General features: G+C 41.4%; 1 protein-coding gene across 4 annotated transcripts in view; it reads left to right on the forward strand.

Moving 5' to 3' along the window:
* The window catches only part of PRKCZ (protein kinase C zeta), a 60,064-nt gene that overhangs the window by 33,532 nt on the left and 9,239 nt on the right, over window positions 1-17,293 (forward strand). For 3 of the 4 annotated variants that reach the window (XM_042479207.1, XM_042479208.1, XM_042479210.1), the window contains 6 exons: window positions 1,722-1,807; window positions 9,299-9,430; window positions 11,125-11,206; window positions 13,095-13,147; window positions 14,427-14,615; window positions 16,296-16,393. In XM_042479207.1, the coding sequence (XP_042335141.1) occupies window positions 1,722-1,807; window positions 9,299-9,430; window positions 11,125-11,206; window positions 13,095-13,147; window positions 14,427-14,615; window positions 16,296-16,393 (640 nt within the window). The remainder of the gene's footprint in view (window positions 1-1,721; window positions 1,808-9,298; window positions 9,431-11,124; window positions 11,207-13,094; window positions 13,148-14,426; window positions 14,616-16,295; window positions 16,394-17,293) is intronic. The other variant, XM_042479209.1, reaches the window with a different exon arrangement.

A 17,293-nucleotide genomic window follows, 5' to 3' on the forward strand; every position in this document is an offset into this window, starting at 1 on the left:
CTATTGTCTAACTCTAAGCATTAAGAAATTGCTACTACATTCCTGAGATGCATGAAGTGACGCTTCTGCAGACAGACATATACACAAAGGATGTGAAAAGTAATGGAAATGAAGTGATAAGTATTAATTTAGCAGAGACTGTAAAAGGACAGAGTTGGGAGAGAGGTTTTAGGAATAGAAGATTACAGTCTTTGGTATGGGTAAGCTAAAGAGTAAACTTAAAGCAGGCATAAGGAGAATTGTGTGTGTGGCTATGCTGAACACTAGTGTTTTAATACTAGATTCTTTTGTGGGGTTGCTACGCTAAAATAGACTAACATGGTGATCTCTTTGAATGTTCATGCTTTTAAAACTTTTTATTAATAAATGTGTATAATGAGCATAAGTCATTTGGAATTTGACGTTTGTATTTTAGTTTGTATTTTTAAGGGATGAGGGACGGAATTTTAGTTAAGTATTATGTAGCTAATTTTTGTATTTCCTTATGTAAATTGTTTATGTATTTTATGTATTTATGTGTTTATGTAATTTTGTAAACTGCCTTGATCCTTTGGAAAGGCAGTATATAAATTATTATTATTATTATTATTATTATTATTATTATTGGTGGGGGTGGTGTGGAAAACTATTATAAAACAGTGTATCTCTTGAATGTTAATGTTCTTATGACTCTTATACCCCATCGTTGTATTGACAGTACTCTTAAGAGCAGCTTGGCTTTTTTGGATACAGCAACAAGTGCTACACTTGTCCCTCCACATTTGCGGCTTTGAATTTGTAGATTTGATTATTCATGGATTTTATTAATATGTTCTCTCCAGGAATATCTAGGTCCTCAAGTGAAACTCTGTGGTCAACGTTAACCAAAAGTCACACTGAAGGATCTAGAGATGCCTGGAGAGAACACTCCACTAGGCATCTGTAGCTCCTGCAGCAGAACTCTATGGTCAATGTCAACCAAACGTCGCACTGAAGGACCTAGAGATGCCTGGAGAGAACCCTCCACTAGGCATCTGTAGCTCCTCCAGCAATGTTGTGTGGTATGTGTCTGGCAGATGTTTATCCCAGAGTTGCACTGGAAGATCTAGAGATGCCTAGAGAGGTGTTCTCTCAGGTAAAAACATAGTGTTCTTGTCATTTGCAGTTTTTCTACATCCATGGGGGTCCTGTGTCCCTAACCCCAGCGAATGTGGAGGGACGAGTGTACAATGAAATCATCCTTGAATTGTTTCCTCTTTATAAAAAAGGATTCTGGTGACATCGTCTTCCAGGATGGAGAAAATGAGAAGGGGGACCATAACTGTGCAGAGATTTGTATTGCTTCCTGTGCCACCTGTGCCAACCTTGCCAGCTAGCTGGCATCCTTGATGCATGCATTGCTGTCAGAGCAAGGCTAGCACAATGAGGGTTAGAGAGGAATGCTGTTTCTTTAACCGAGTTATCTCTCTCCGTCTCACCTGAGCTTGAAGCAGCAAGCAGTCATAGAAAGATAAGACTATAATCATGTGAGGGGGAAAAGGTGGGGAGGAGAGATGGAGGAATGGAAGAGGCATTTCGGGGAGCGTTTCCTTCCGATGCTTTTTGACAGCAGACTGCGTTGCCAGCAGCATTCGTCTCTACATGGATGTTCAGGGAAGCAAGATTGAATTGCCGCTTAATACCATAGAGCGTGCATGGCATTACTATGCTACTGCTTTACACCTTTTTAATTTCTTTCTTAGAATCAATCTACCGACGTGGAGCCAGAAGATGGAGGAAGCTTTACAGAGTGAATGGGCATCTGTTTCAAGCCAAACGCTTTAACAGAGTGAGTACTTTTGCTTAAAAAAAGAGCCTTGGAGTATGTGGTGTGTGTGTGTGTGTGTGTGTGTGTGTGTGTGTGTGTGTGTGTGAGAATTATTAATTTTTCTCCAATGGATTTTCCCCCTCTATATTGGAAGAAAAAAGGCAAAGAGGTATGGATCATCTTGTTTTGCCGTTATTATTGAAAAAAGAGTCTTTGAATTATTCATTATGGGGACACTAGGATAGGATTAATTTCTCATCTCATGCCTTCCAAAACTTGCCTTTTATGCGTGTGCAGCCAAATAAATATTCCCTATGCTGCTTGTCCAGCCAGTCTGCATTGATGTGAATGCTCTCCCTGATCACATATATTGTTTTTCACTCCATCCTTTTTTCCTATTGTGTGTCTGGATTAGCGTTAAAAATGCTTAGAATGGTCATAAAATGCACCAGAGAGAAAGGGACGTGACCTAATTAACCACACCGTCAATATTTTTATCTTCTGAGCTTGCAAACTCTCCTGCATGTGCTCAAGACACAGCCATGTTCAAAGGCTCTGACTTCATCTCTCAAGCAAAAGAAACCAGGGACCCCTCCTTCCTTAACCCAGCCCATTATGCTGCAGCATATTTTCTCTATATAACATATTCCTCTGAAGTTTGTGTACATTTTTATGAAAGGAGTGTTGAAATGAAGGTTTGTTTAAAGATCAGGATGGTGTTTTGAGTAGGGAAATATCTACTTCTTTGTGATGTCTGAGTATGCAATATCTGTATATCTCATCACTGGAAAGGATTCAGATCAAATTAGATTGTTTTATTGCAACCCATGTTTTTAATCTCATACACTGTGAAAAAAGATCTTTCTCGATTATGGCTTACTTGATAAACATGGAGCATGATTCCTAGATTACTGTTGGACTGTTTTAATGCGCTTAGGTTTTAGGGAGCAATTGAGACACAGTTTGGTTATTAGTATTATAGATATTTTCAAAATTATAAAGACTAAATATGAATGATGGCTGGTATTAATGTTCATTGATGGGATATTTGAGCCTGGTAAAAGATAGTAATACAAATTTCTGTCAAATATTTGGCTCCCAACCTTTATATTTTACCTGTCTCGGTATTTTTAACTTGAATAATCCTCAGAAATCTAATCACTGTTAAAGTTTCAGCGCTGACCAAATCCTTTCTCTCATATTAGTTATGTTAGAATCTACCTCTTCCCAGTATTTCTCCCCTCCGCGCAAAAGCCCAAGGGATATTAAATAGTGAACTTCAAATAAAAGCACACATCTCAAACGGAAAATCCAAACTTTAGCTAAAATTTCATATATCGTGCAATATTTAATAAGTGGGTCTCAAATGGGTTCTGGCTACAAGCATGGGACCTGCTCAGGACGAGGTTGTTTTGTACTTCCAAGGCGTTTCAAACTTATGGTGACCCCTAAGGTGAACCTGGCATAGGTTTTTCTGGGGCTGAGAGTCTGTGACTCACCCAAAGTGGGTTTCCATGACCATGTGGGGAATTGAACCCTGATCTCCAGAGTTGCAAACCAACATTCAGACTACTACACCATGCTGACATTAGAATAATAGAATCATAGGGTTGGAAGGGAGTCATGGAGCCATCAGGTCCGACATCCTGCTCAGTGCAGGATCTTCAGCTATATCATCTTCATCAGGTAACTGTCCAAACTCTTTTTGAAGACATCTAGAGAACCACCACCTCTCTAGACCAGGGTTAGGCAACCTTTTTGAGCCGGGGGCCGGGTTGCTGTCCCTCAGACAACTGGGGGGCCGAAGCCAAAAAATAAATAATTAAATAATTTCTTTTTAAAATTAATTAAATAAATAAACCAGGACAAATGTAGGACAAAATTTTCAAATGGAGGACACGTAAATTTTTTTTGCTGATTTTTAAAAAATGTCAATATAAATGCATGTTTCGGAGGCTTCTATAGACAATTGCCCCCTTGCTCGCCACTTGTTCCCTTGCCTGCTGCTTGCCCCCCTTGCCTGCCTCCTCCTGATAGGCCAAAGGCTCCAGCAGCAATCGTCGGCAGGACCAGGCGGGGGCCGGTCCCAAGGCCTTGCCGGGCCGCATCCGGCCCGCGGGCCGCAGGTTGCCTACCCCTGCTCTAGACAATAGCTGTTAAGATGGATCTTTTCCAGCAGGCCTTTCCTGACTAGATACTGGCCACTATAACCTGATAAATATTTATTAATTGGTTCCGTTCCCAAACCGCTCTCTCCACCAAGAAGTTCCTTCCAATGTTGGGTCAAAATCGACCCTCCTATTACTTAACTAGTTCTGCTCTCTGAAGCAGCAGAGAACAACCCTGCACCTTCCTCTTTATGGGAGCCTTTCTGGAAGTCTCTTACCAACTTTTATAAAACGGACAGAGTGAAAGACTATTTTCGGTGTCCACAGTGCTGAATGGGATTGTTTGAAGTGCCCTGAAAACACGTCATAGAATCATAGAGTTGGAAGAGACCGCAAGGGTCATCCAGTCCAACCCCCTGCCATGTAGGAAATCCAAATCAAAGCATCCCCGACAGGTGGCCATCCAGCCTCTGCTTAAAGACCTCCAAGGAAGGAGACTCCACTACCCTCCGAGAGAGTTTGTTCCACTGTCAAACAGCCCTTACTGTCAGGAAGTTCCTCCTAATGTTGAGGTGGAATCTCTTTTCCTGTAGCTTGCATCCATTGTTCTGGGTCCTGTTCTCTGGAGCAGCAGAAAACAAGCTTGCTCCCTCCTCAATATGATTGTATTGCCACTTCAGATTGTATTGCCACTCAGGATATTTTGCCTTAGTCACTGGTTGAAAGAGAACCATGTGAATATACCTCCATGTGGCATACTGTTTGTATGAACAGCTCCCCACAAAGAGTGGGAGATTTCAGCTTGCACTGGTGCAGATAAAATTGCCCAAATCGCACAGGGAGCTGCCTTTACACAAATGGCTCGCCACACAGAGTTGCTCCCACACAGCTCCATTTCAATTGGCCACTCACATGACAACCTGAATGTATGATTTAGGATATAGTAATGTCTAACAAGGCCTCAAGCTTTTTACTTCAGAGATACTCAGCCAGGCACTGTTCCAATGATTGCCACTGTAGCCGGCGAGTTCAGTTTTATTCCTCAGCATTCTTTGTATTTTGCAAAGACGCAACAACACTTTATACTGGGTAGCTTAGTTACAGTTTTAGAATGCTTTCAATTACATATAATTTTCCCTTCTGCTCTAAATGTCAGTTGGCCTTCATGTTCATCCCAGGGAGTTCAAAAATAATGAAATATAGTTTATTGTGAGCCTTTTAACCCACACAGAAGAGTGACAGCCCCCAAAATACAAAGCTAAAACTCTTTGACAACCCACCTATCAAGATTCCTACCGGAGCAAGTCTCACTGCTCAGTCATTATACCACAGTCTCTAACGGTTCTATTTAAAAGTGCTGTTTTTCTTATGTACTCTCTCATTTTACAAGTGATTTTGCTTGGGTCAGGCCGGAACCAACTCAAGAGCAGTTAACAACAAAAACAGGAGGGAATACTGCTTAAATCATAGGAGAGACAGAGACCCTCATTTGCAGAAATGCGACACAAAGGCTGTATCCGCACTGCAGAAATAATACAGTTCGATGCTACTTTAACTGCCATGGCTCAGTGCTATCGAATTCTGGGAACTGTAGTATGGCGAGGCACAAGAGCTCCTTAGCGAAGGCAAAAATATCTCATGAAACTACAAATCCCAGATTCTGGGTAGGAGGCTGAAGGATCTAGTTGCACAGGTTGTTACAGTATTTTGTCTTTCTTACCAGTGGAAAGACATAGGCCATGGAGGGAAAGATGACTAGTGAACTAGCTCTGCAGATGGTGCTGCAGGAAAAGATTTGGCTTTTTGGACCATGGTCTGCAGTTTCAGGAAGATGGACTTCTGGGAAGGGTAGGGAATTCCAACTATCTTGATATTTTTTGGAAGTCAAACTCTCCCAAGAATACAGTGGACCCTGCTCAGAAGAAGTGCCTCAGGTTTACTTGCCTGGAGGACCACAGTCCAATACAGAACTCTTCCCTTTGGTCTAATCGGCTTGGTGTTGATGGCTCAGTAGTGGCTCCTCTGCAATTGAGGCTGCTTATCTACCCATACCTCAACAACCTGCCAGTTTGCTCACCATCTTTGGGGAAAGCTAGGAAGGATGTGTGAGCCACCATGGATTGCCTATAGTTTCCAGGATTTGTATCAACAGAGAAAAGAGCCATGTGGATCCAGTTCAGAGGATACACCACGGACAGGATACGTCACAAGGTCTTTCTACTGGAAGAAAGGAGGGACAAGCTGTAGTCCCTTGTAAGGATAGTATTGGATCAATCAACGTTAGAACTGATGGTGTTGGCCAGGTTGTTAGGATTGATGGTGGCATGCATAGACTCAGTTCTTTGGATCAAGTACCATTTGAGGGAGCTGCAGTGGGCCCTCTTGGCCTTTCAGAATGAAATTGCCATGTAGTGTCACTTGAGACTGCAGCTTCCCTGACAGTGAAGCCATTTCTGATTTGGAGGCAATCTGAGGTGCTGAGATTGAGTCCCCTCTTGACTGTTTATGTGGGTTCTGGTGGACCTGCTGTGCATCTGACTCAGCACATGGTTGCCCTGGACGTCTGACATAGACTTAGGATACCAGTCATGCACATTGTAGTTTCCAGATGTAGTTTGAGCCAGATGATACTGTGCATCCTTTTGCTGTGTGACCATAAGTCCTGCATCATCTGCCCACTGCAGTATACTTCCCCTCCATGCATACTGCTAACCACTATTCTCCTTGGCTCATTAATGGGCATACCCACCCTGAGCACCTCAAGTGATGATTCTCTTACATTGGGGGCAGGCTCACCTTCAGTCATTAAGAGGGGATATCTCAAAGTTCAGGCCCATTGGTTGAGCAGGGAGCATCATGATCAGGAAGAGTGGGATCTGAATATGTAGGTTTTTCACAGAACAGTCCAAAGGTTTAGCACCTCATGGATAGATCTGTTTGCTGCTCAAGAAAACCACAGACTTTCTCGATTTATATCAAAGCTTTGGATGGAAGGAGCATTGTGCTTTGATGCTCTGGTGATCACATGGGCGAGGGTGTTGTGCCTTGCTTTTCCTTCTGTGGTTCTGCTGTCCAAAGTGTCTTCTGTGGATCTGTTGTCCAAAGTGTCATGGAAAATAGGGATGGAGGTCTTGGTGATCTTGATAGCACCCTGATGGCCCTGTTAACCATGGTTTTCAGTGATAGCATAGCATGCAAGAGAGTTGTCACCCTGACCCAGGCTGGTTACAGACTACATGTCTGGAGGTTAAACAAGAGAAGTTAGTGCTGAAGGGTATGAAGACAATGTTATTCAGACCGTTCTCTTGGCTAGGAAATTATCCACTAAACACTTCTATGAAGTCACTTGGAGGGCCTTATATAGATGGGGTAGCAGTGAAGGGGTGCACCCACAACTGGCTTTAGAGGATACCAACACCCTTAGAAGACATGCTGGCTTTTGGTTCCATCCTGAAAGGGTAGTGGGACAAGCCACTCACATCCATCCTCATGTTCAGAGTGTTTTGAAGGGAGCTTCCCTTTTCTGAAAGCCACTGGCAGTGCTTGAATTTCTGTTGGAACTTGTTATTTCATCTCTTGGGGGAGAAGCTCACCCACTTTAGGGTAGAATTCAAAGATATAGCCCTGTTAGTCTGTAGAATCAGTATGTAGAGAGATCTTGTAGCACTTTTGAGACTAACTGAAAGAAAGAAGTTGGCAGCAGGAGCTTTCGTAGACTACAGTCTACTTCCTCGGATTCATATAGGATGGTTAGGATGATTGACATTTAACTTTAGGTTGGATAGGATGATTGACATTTGAAAGAAACCCTGCCCCAGAGGTATGTGGGAGGAGCAAGATACCCAACATAAGGTTTTTCTTCCCACTAATGCAGGAAAAAAAACCTTTACAGTAAGTACCAATGTTCCATTTACCACTTTCCTTAGACTGTCATTATAGTTTTATACACAGACACATATTTTCCTTAGGTATGTTGCTATCTGACAGTGGGATGTCATTCACTTCTCCCACTGACCTGGAAAAAACACATCCTTTTCTTCACACAAAGAGGCCCTAGGCTATAACAGTTTCCTCTAATGCTTTGTATTTGAGGTGACCTAATCATGGCAAGGAAATGTGCTCCTATCTTTCACAGTTTTTCTTTGGTGATGATTAATGTTTCTTTTTTTCCTTTGAAGGCAGCAACAAAAGATGTATATTTATTTTTTAAGTGTTGTGATTTATGTATTATTTAGATTTCATGGGTTACAAAAATTAAATGATGCAAAGTTACTTAGGTTTGCCCAGAGACTTGCACAAGCGGGTCTAAAGGAGGGCGACTAAAATGGTGAAGGGTCTGGAAAACCATACCCTATGAGGAACGACTTAGGGAGCTGGAGATGTTTAGCAAGATGGACAAAACTGTAACTTTTTGTATAGGATATCTTTTTAAATTTCATACAGATCAATGTCATGTGAAATATATATCTCAATCATATAGGACAGATGACTTTCTAGATGTTGCTAGAGACAATTCCCACCAGACTGAGCCCCAAACATCCCTTCCTGCCCTCTCATTTCTGTAGACTCCAGATCTTGTCTAGGGTTGTAAAGTCCATGAAGATTCGTCTATCAAAATTAAACCTTCTCATCTTTTTTATCCTGCTTAGCCAACATAGCAGTGGTGAGGGATGATAAAAGGCCAATGTGATTTTAGACAGACTCAATAGAAGTATAATGTCCAGATCAAGGGAAGTAATAGTGCCACTCTGTTCTGCCTTGGTCAGGCTTCACTTGAATTCTGTGTCCAGTTCTGGGCACCGCAATTCAAAACGTATGTTGAGAAGCTGGAGCATGTGCAAAGGAGGGTGACCAAAATGGCGAAGGGCCTGGAAACCATGCCTTATGAGTCTAAGAGAGTTGGGAATGTTTAGCTTGGAGAAGAGAACATTAAGAGGTGATATGATAGCCCTGTTTAAGTATTTGAAGGGGTGTCATGTTGAGGATGGAGCGAACTTGTTTTGTGCTGCTCCAGAAAACAGGACCCAGGACAATGGTTTGCAAGCTACAGGAAAAGAGATTCCAGCTCAACATTAAGAGGAACTTCCTGACAGTGAGAGCTGTTCGACAGTGGAAGATGCGTCTTTGGAGAATGGTAGAGTCTCCTTCCTTGGAGGTCTTTAAACAGAGGCTGAATGGCCATCTGTTGGGGATGCTTTGATTGTGAGTTCCTGCATAGCAGAATGGGGTTGGACTGGACGGCCCTCATGGTCTCTTTCAACTCTATGACTCTATTAGCATCTAGAGGACTGGAAGTTACCCACCATTGCTGTAGACCCTTTATATATTTCCCTAGACAAATGCTTTTAAAACTTTTATCGAGAGGATATTATATATAACTTAATAGTCCATGTCTTCTTTCTAGAGAGCATACTGTGGCCAGTGCAGTGAAAGGATATGGGGTCTCGGAAGGCAAGGCTACAAGTGTATCAACTGCAAATTGTTGGTCCATAAACGCTGTCACATTCTTGTTCCACTGACCTGCAAAAGGCATATGGTAAGTGTGGTTCCTGGAAAACTTCAGTGGGTGGGTAGTGTTGAGGTTAAAGACTGCTCTTAAAATTATTTCATGAACTTCACAGGGCTGTACGAATGTACATTCAGTTTCTAAGCTGGGTGGGTATTCATAGTCATTGTCAGTGATGGTGAATCTTTTAGAGGCCGAGTGTCGAAACTGCAACCTAATACCCACTTATTTATTGCAAAGTGCCATTCCCTCTGGCTTTCTACTAACAAACTCTGGCAAACTCTGTGCTGGGGTGATGGCACATGTGCCCACAGAGAGGGCTCTGAGTGCCACTTCTGGCACACTTGCCATAGGTTCGCCATCACTGGTCATTGTCATCAAGAGACCTTCTGCCAGTGTCACCTTTTCTGTTGCTGTTGACCAGTAGCTGTTTCACTTACATTATTGTCAATACAGGATCGATAAAACAACTGTTTCTCTGTTGTTTGCGGTGCTGCAATATAAACAAATTGTTTTCTATATAGACCACAACCTTACAATTTTTATTAAATTTCATTTTCTTCTTCATGGTCTCCGTGACTCACAGAAATTGGGATCTCCACCGTGGCAAATGTGGAGCTTCTAAGCTGTAGAGTTGCTGTTTTGGCGGTAGCCCCATCCTTTTTCCCTAGCATCCAAGCCACAGTTCATTTGTGAACATCTATGAAGCTTACACTGTGACAGTATGCATCCTAAAATGGAAAGGGTCTGAGTGAACATGAGTCATGGAAAGACATCTTCATAAGCTTAATGGGAGATTGTGTTTTAAACACAGTAGAATTAGTTATTTGCCTAATTTTCACATCTAGATCATTCCTCCCGATGGGCAACTACTTGTATCTTGTAAGATATACATTGAGTGATGTGCATGTAATGTTTCACCTTGATTCAGTACAGGTGTCTTTTGTATACATTGCCTAGCTGGAGATGGTGCTATGGTTGAAAGTACTATTTGGATAGGGTTTTTAAAAACTGATTTCCAAACTCCATTTTTTTAGACTAGTTTATGTTTCTTTATGCAAAACTGAGCTTTCAGGCCTGTTACAGACTGCCAAAATAAAGCTGCTTTGGGTCTCTTTGGAGGTATGCTATTTAAATGACGCATGGGTCCTAAGAGTCCGGAAGTCGCATCAAAGCCACACTCCATTCCTAAGCACTGGAGTGCAGCTTTGGCGCAGCTTCCGGATTCTTAGGATGCATGCATCATTTAAACAGCACACCTCCAAAGAGACCCGAAGCAGCTTTATTTTGGCAGTCTGTAACAGGCCTCAGACTTCTGCATCCAAATGACTTCTGAGCCAAACGTTCCTCACTCCTGTCCTGGTAGATTTCTAGAGTTCAGCTGTATCTCTCATAAGATGTCTTTGTCTTGGTCAAACATCTCCATTCCCTTTGTTGTTCTTTACTCTTACAACCAACTCACAAGAGACACTCTTGAATATCTTTAATTCTGCCTGAGCCAATATTTCAAACAAAACCAAATATGCTGGCTTTTATTTTTAAAAGAGAATTTTTAAACATAAGGCTTGTCCTTTGCAAACAAACTGTAATATGTTTTAGCTCTAATCTTAAGTTAGTTGGCAAGGCAAATTTAAGCAAAAATGTATGTTAAAATCTTCAGGGAGCAAGCCAGAGTTACATAAAACTCATCATTAGTGAGTTTTCAGTAATATATATCCTTACAGGATTCTGTGATGCCTTCCCAGGAACCTCAGTTAGACGACAAGAATGATGAAGTTGACATCCCCACAGAAGAGAATGACGGAAGTAAGTACTACGTTCTTTTAATATGATAGAGTCTCCTTCTTTGGAGGTCTTTAAGCAGAGGCTGGATGGCCGTCTGTCGGGGATGCTTTGATTTGGATTTCCTGCATGGCAGAATGGGGTTGGCCTGGATGGCCCTAGTGGTCTCTTCCAACTCTATGATTCTATGATTTATGGCCCGCAGCTGATTTGCTTTCAGCTAGTCCAGGTCTTGCCCTGATGTGGGTCCCCTTAAACTGTAATGCAGCACCTCTAGGAATCTAACTAGTTTGCATTTGTATTGTAAAACACTTGCCTTAGACTTTATAAATGATTACAGTATGTACTCAGCTATAAGTCGACCGCATGTATAAGACAAGGGCAGGTTTTGGGGCCCAAATCATAGATTTTGATATGACCTGTGGATAAGTCGATGGTAAAACTCAGGGGCATGCGACAAAGGATGTAAATGTTAAAGCAAAAGAAAACGTTGCCAAAGAACTTACACAATTCTGGTTTGGACTCACACTAAAGACTGGATGGATGAAAGAGTAGAGAGGGGTCAGTGCTTCCAGGACACATTACACTCTTGCTTTTCACCAGGGGATGGTTCCTTATTTTATAAGAGTTAAAGTAGAGTATTTACATTGTGGATAAGTTGATCCAGGTTTTTGGGGTCAATTTTGTGACTTTATTCTAGACTTATACATGAGTATATACAATAAATTAATTGCATGCAGCCAATTTTTATTTTATAGGGTTGACTTCTTTAAGTGGAAGGGTTTCTAGAACTGGCTGAAGAAACCAAGATTTAGTGGAATCTCACCCATGGAGAACAAAGGGAGGGTGGTAGTTTTGTCCGATTCTTCCTTTCCACACACCATTCTGGAAAGTCCTCATAGCACCCAGAGCAGCTGTTTAGAGGCATAAAGGGCTGTCTTTGTAGATTTTGGACCACTGCTATGAGATATTTCTGGACACAGTGCTTCTATTTGTAGTTTTTTTAGGTGCAAGGAGAAAGGGTTAAGTTTCCACAGGGTTCCTTTGCCAAAAATGTCTGCGGAAATAGTGTTATAGACACAAACAAGTTAAATGGATTTATGACCTGACGCCACATTAGGTAGGTTTCTGATTTCCTGCTCAAAGACGCCAGACTGTGGCTGTATCTTCACTGCAGAATTAATGCACTTTGACAGAGCTTTAACTGCCATGGCTCAATGCTATGGGATCCTGGGATCTGTAGTTCGTTGTGGCACCAGAGCACTCTGACAGAAAAGGCTTACTGTCTCACAAAACTACAAATCCCAGAATTTCATGGCATTGAGCCGTGGCAGTTCCAGCGGTGTCAAAATGCATTCATTCTGCAGTGTAAATGCAGCCTTGTGTGTTGAGCTTCTGGAAGAAATGTACAGCGCACTCATTTGGGTTATAATTCCAATCCAGACAGATTGCTAGATTTAGTACTGTTTAGGTTTATTTTTGCTTGGATGGTTTTATTGTTGATGCACTGAATAGTAAGGATGGTGGCCTAAATTTGGCATTGGTGCAGTCGCATGGCATTGGTGAACTCGATTAATAGTAAGCATAAGGGGGGGAAACTGACTTTGAATAGTAGAACCTACTGTCCACTTTCTCTACAACTAAGTGTATATCAAAAATAATGTAAATTGGAAAAGTTCCTGATGGATTTGAGCATATTCTACTTGAGCATACACTGCTAATACCTGTACTAATTTGGGGATTTCCCCCCTTCTTTTAGGAAAGGCAACTAAATTGCATTGTGTCTATAAATACATAACCATTTGCTGTAATATAAAGCTACTGTATTTGTCATTTGGTTGGCCAAATGTAAAGCCACTGATACGGCATCATTGACTGCGTTATTATTCTGCTTTCCCCATTTGCTTTACAGTGCCTTATATGCCTTCAGCCCGGAAGCACGACAATATTAAAGATGATTCTGAGGTAGGTTAGTGTAAAATACCTTTTCTTAACTCCTAAGCTTTTAACTCCTTAGCTCCTAAGCCTATTTTAAGTTGAATAAACTCATGTGTTTTTCTTTACCGCTCTTCTGTTGTAGGATATGTTGTAGGATATGTCCCCTAAAAACCTTTTATTTTACTCATAGCAGATCTGCTAGACGGGGTGGATTTAGTTTTAGATCTCTGATTGATTTGCAGTAGATCAGCAACAGGTATTGGTCCTCAGTAGTCACAACTGATCATGAAAGGGCTTTGCCTTTTAAATTAGGCTACTGAATTCAAGAGTTCTAGTGGGGGAAACAGATGTAGATTTTGATGTGACAGAAGGTGAGCTCCTGAAAACAAAACTAGATGGTAAACAGGACCAATGGGTTGCAAACCCTGTTTGTGGGTGCTGAAATACCACCACCCCAGATATCCTCTACCCCCAAACTCAAAAAGCCAATCAAAGCCATTGCAAACATACATACCTCCATCTATATTGTTTTACAATCCTAACTTATCATTTAATATATTTGACAATGATGTTCTTCAACTATTCTTCCTTTCCTATAACACTTCACTTCGAACCATTCTTTACCCCACTCTTATCATCTGTAACTCTTCCCTCCTTACTTTCTTTGACCTCCGTTAACTTTTCTTAACTCTCTCTTTTACCTTCTTTTTGCTTCCTCTTCTTTCTTTATCTTTCCTAACCTTATCTAACTTCGACTTCCCTTCCCATCACTCACCATCATTTCACATGCTTACCTTTGAACACTTTCTTATTCCCTCAACATCCATTCCTTACTTCCTTTCCATCATCTGTCGATTTGTCCCCCCCCCCACACACACTATATTTATTGGCTTTCTATTATTGATATGTTACTGCTTACCACATCTACTTAAATTGTAATAATCCCAATTCCTATTCCTGTTAAGATCACTTATATAGTTTACTGTCTTGCTCATTTTAGTAATTTACAATCATGGCCTTTCCATTTTTTAAACCTTATTCCTTATTTATCTAAAATCTATGCTTCTCTAAGATTTACTACTTAACTGAAAAAGATGTTTGCTTTAAACAAAAAATAGACTTTTAAAACATTAAATGCTGTTATTATCTGGAGATCCTGCATTAATTTGATGGTCCATGAGTCCAAATTTGTGATTCTGTGAAAGAGACATGTTCTAATTCATGCTGGAATTGATGTGTATGTGTGGTTATGTTAAACTTGCTTACCTTGTTATAAGACCATGTGGTGTGTTGCCTCTCTGCATAGGAACTCAAACCAGTTATTGATGGAATGGATGGAATTAAGATCTCTCAGGGACTTGGTCTCCAGGACTTTGACCTAATCAGAGTTATTGGACGAGGAAGCTATGCCAAAGTTCTTTTAGTACGATTGAAAAAAAACGATCAGATTTATGCGATGAAAGTAGTGAAGAAAGAATTAGTCCACGACGATGAGGTAAGAGACACATTCAGAACGCGGAATTGAATTGCGCAGGCCTATTAAGGAACAATGATTGCAGATAGAAAACACTCAGCGTTTAATTTAGCTTTCATTATCCTCCAAGCCTGACATAAACGGCTCCCATTTTGGTCAGACAAATGAAGGAAGAAATAAATGTGAATGTGGTGTGAGAGATCTATAATTGGACTGTACAACATTTTGCAAAAAATGCTGGGTAGGATTGCATTGAAGGAAATAATATTCAATCACTTTTGGTTTATCTCGAAGATCGCCAGTTCTCCGCTTGGCCAGGCTATGTAAGAAAGCTTGGTTTACAGCTCTGAGCTTCTGGAAACCATGTCCTATGAGGAACGACTTAGGGAGCTGGGGATGTTTAGCCTGGACAAGCGAAGGTTAAGATGTGATATGATAGCCCTGTTTAAATACTTGAAGGGATGTCATATTGAGGAGGGAGCAAGCTTGTTTTCTGCTGCTCCAGAGACTAGAACCTGGAGCAATGGATGCAAGCTCCAGGAAAAGAGATTCCACCTCAACATTAGGAGGAACGTCCTGACAGTAAGGGCTGTTCGACAGTGGAACACACTTCCTAGGAGGGTGATAGAGCCTCCTTCCTTGGAGGTCTTTAAACAGGCTGGATGGCATCTATCAGGGATGCTTTGATTTAGACTTCCTGCATGTCAGGGGGTTGGACTGGATGGCCCTTGGGGTCTCTTCCAACTCTATGATTCTATGATTCTGTGAAAAGGGGAAGATTACAGTCCCACAAATTATATGATTATATCATGGGTGGGAAACTGTTTTCTGTTAGAGGCTGCATTCACTTGGGAGATAATCTGTTGGGAGTTACATGCTGGCAGTGGTTACATCCAGCACTTGTGGTGGGAAGGCAAAAGTGAGCCAAGTTGTCACTTTCCTTTCTCACTCCCTGCCAGTCCCCTTTCCCCTTCACACACACTGTCTCTGCCTAATGGGTTGCCTTAACAGAGGTCTGAATGTGATCACATGCAGAGGGATTTTGACATTAGGGCCTGTACAGACAGGCCAAAATAATGCTGCTTTGGGTCACTTTGGAGGTATGCTGTTTAAATGACACACACATCTTAAGAGGCCAGAAGCTGCACCAAAGCTGTGCTCCAGTCCTTAGCGTCTGGCCTCTTGGGATGTATCATTTAAACAGCATACCTCCAAAGTGACCCAGAGTAGCTTTATTTTGGCCTGTCTTTATTTGGGCTCATTAGTCTGAGAGCTACAGGTTGCCTGTGCTTGGATTAGACCAGCATTTGTTTGACACATCAGAATATGCCATTTTTTTCAAACCACATAGACATCTTCATCATGCAGAGTGGGATACAAAGGGCACTGCTATGGATTACCATGATTTTAGTTACTGTAGTAGTGAACTCAGAACACTTGCAGAGCTTTAGACTGTAGGAGTGAGCCCCCCACATTTCTCCCCATCGTTGCCAATGCCTTCAGTGATTTTCCAAGAGGATTTTGAGATGGGACCTCTAACCTGAGCAAGCAGGCAGTTGAATTAGTCAGGGTACCTTTGAAAGCAAATGCTTTAACTATCGTGCATTTATTCAGATATAAATATGTTTGACGTCTGGTTTTTGTGTTTCCCACACATGGTTGCACTGCAGCAATTCTGATTCTCCAATAACTCTGTTCCAGGATATTGATTGGGTACAGACAGAAAAACACGTGTTTGAACAAGCATCCAGTAACCCATTCCTAGTGGGCTTACATTCTTGCTTTCAGACGACAAGTCGGTGAGTGAACAATTTCCTGGCTTTGAACAAAGTCAGTTCTAATTTTCCAGTATGTAAATGACCATGAATATTCATCCCTGCATGCTTTGGATCAGCACTGGATCTCTGCTGCCAGAATAAAGTGCAATGGATATGATAGGCATGCTCTTATTCTGGTCTTGTTTGAATTGTGTCTGTGTATGTGTCTCAAATCTGTTTTTCTGTGTTCAGAGAATAAACTTTTCAGGAGCATAAATGTTAGAGAAGTTAGTCTACTGCTAAAAGGACCTCTTTCCTCTGAACCAATGGCCCAGTTCAGTCAAAGGAAAGACCCCCATTAACTTAGTAAAGTGAGCCCTAGCTGGATTTCTAGCAAATCTTGACAATAACCACATGGTTCTTAGAAGCTTGCATGCAGTCGACGTCTCTCTCTCTCTTCCTCTCAACCAACAACACATGCCAATTTCATATCCCTAATCCAGGGATAGAGAATGGATCTCAAAAGAAAGTGATAGAGGCTGCAGTAGGAACAAGTTGGTTCATATTAAGCATGAAGATTTGAAAATGGTCCTTGCATGAGAAGGCGGCAGGGGTAAGGATCAAGCAGACATCAGGATGGATGCCTAAAGAACTTTCAATTGAGCTGAGATTTAAAAGGGACATCATGGAAATAGGGCTATAAATGTAAATAAATGAAATAAATAAATAGGGACAAAGTCAGATAAGCTGAACTGCAGAACAAGGTAACCTGCTCAGTACCTATTCCTTATGTATATCTCCTCTAGATATTCATATCTCAGCTCTCATTTATAATCATTACTTTACGACATTTGGTCTGTGTCCTGTATCTCAGTCTTAAGCCAATTGTAAGCATATCTCCCCATTCATTATTTAAAATAATCTTTTTTCTTTTATCACTAT

The sequence above is a fragment of the Sceloporus undulatus genome, chromosome 7 (assembly GCF_019175285.1).
Source record: "Sceloporus undulatus isolate JIND9_A2432 ecotype Alabama chromosome 7, SceUnd_v1.1, whole genome shotgun sequence".
Classification (NCBI taxonomy): Eukaryota; Metazoa; Chordata; class Lepidosauria; order Squamata; family Phrynosomatidae; genus Sceloporus; species Sceloporus undulatus.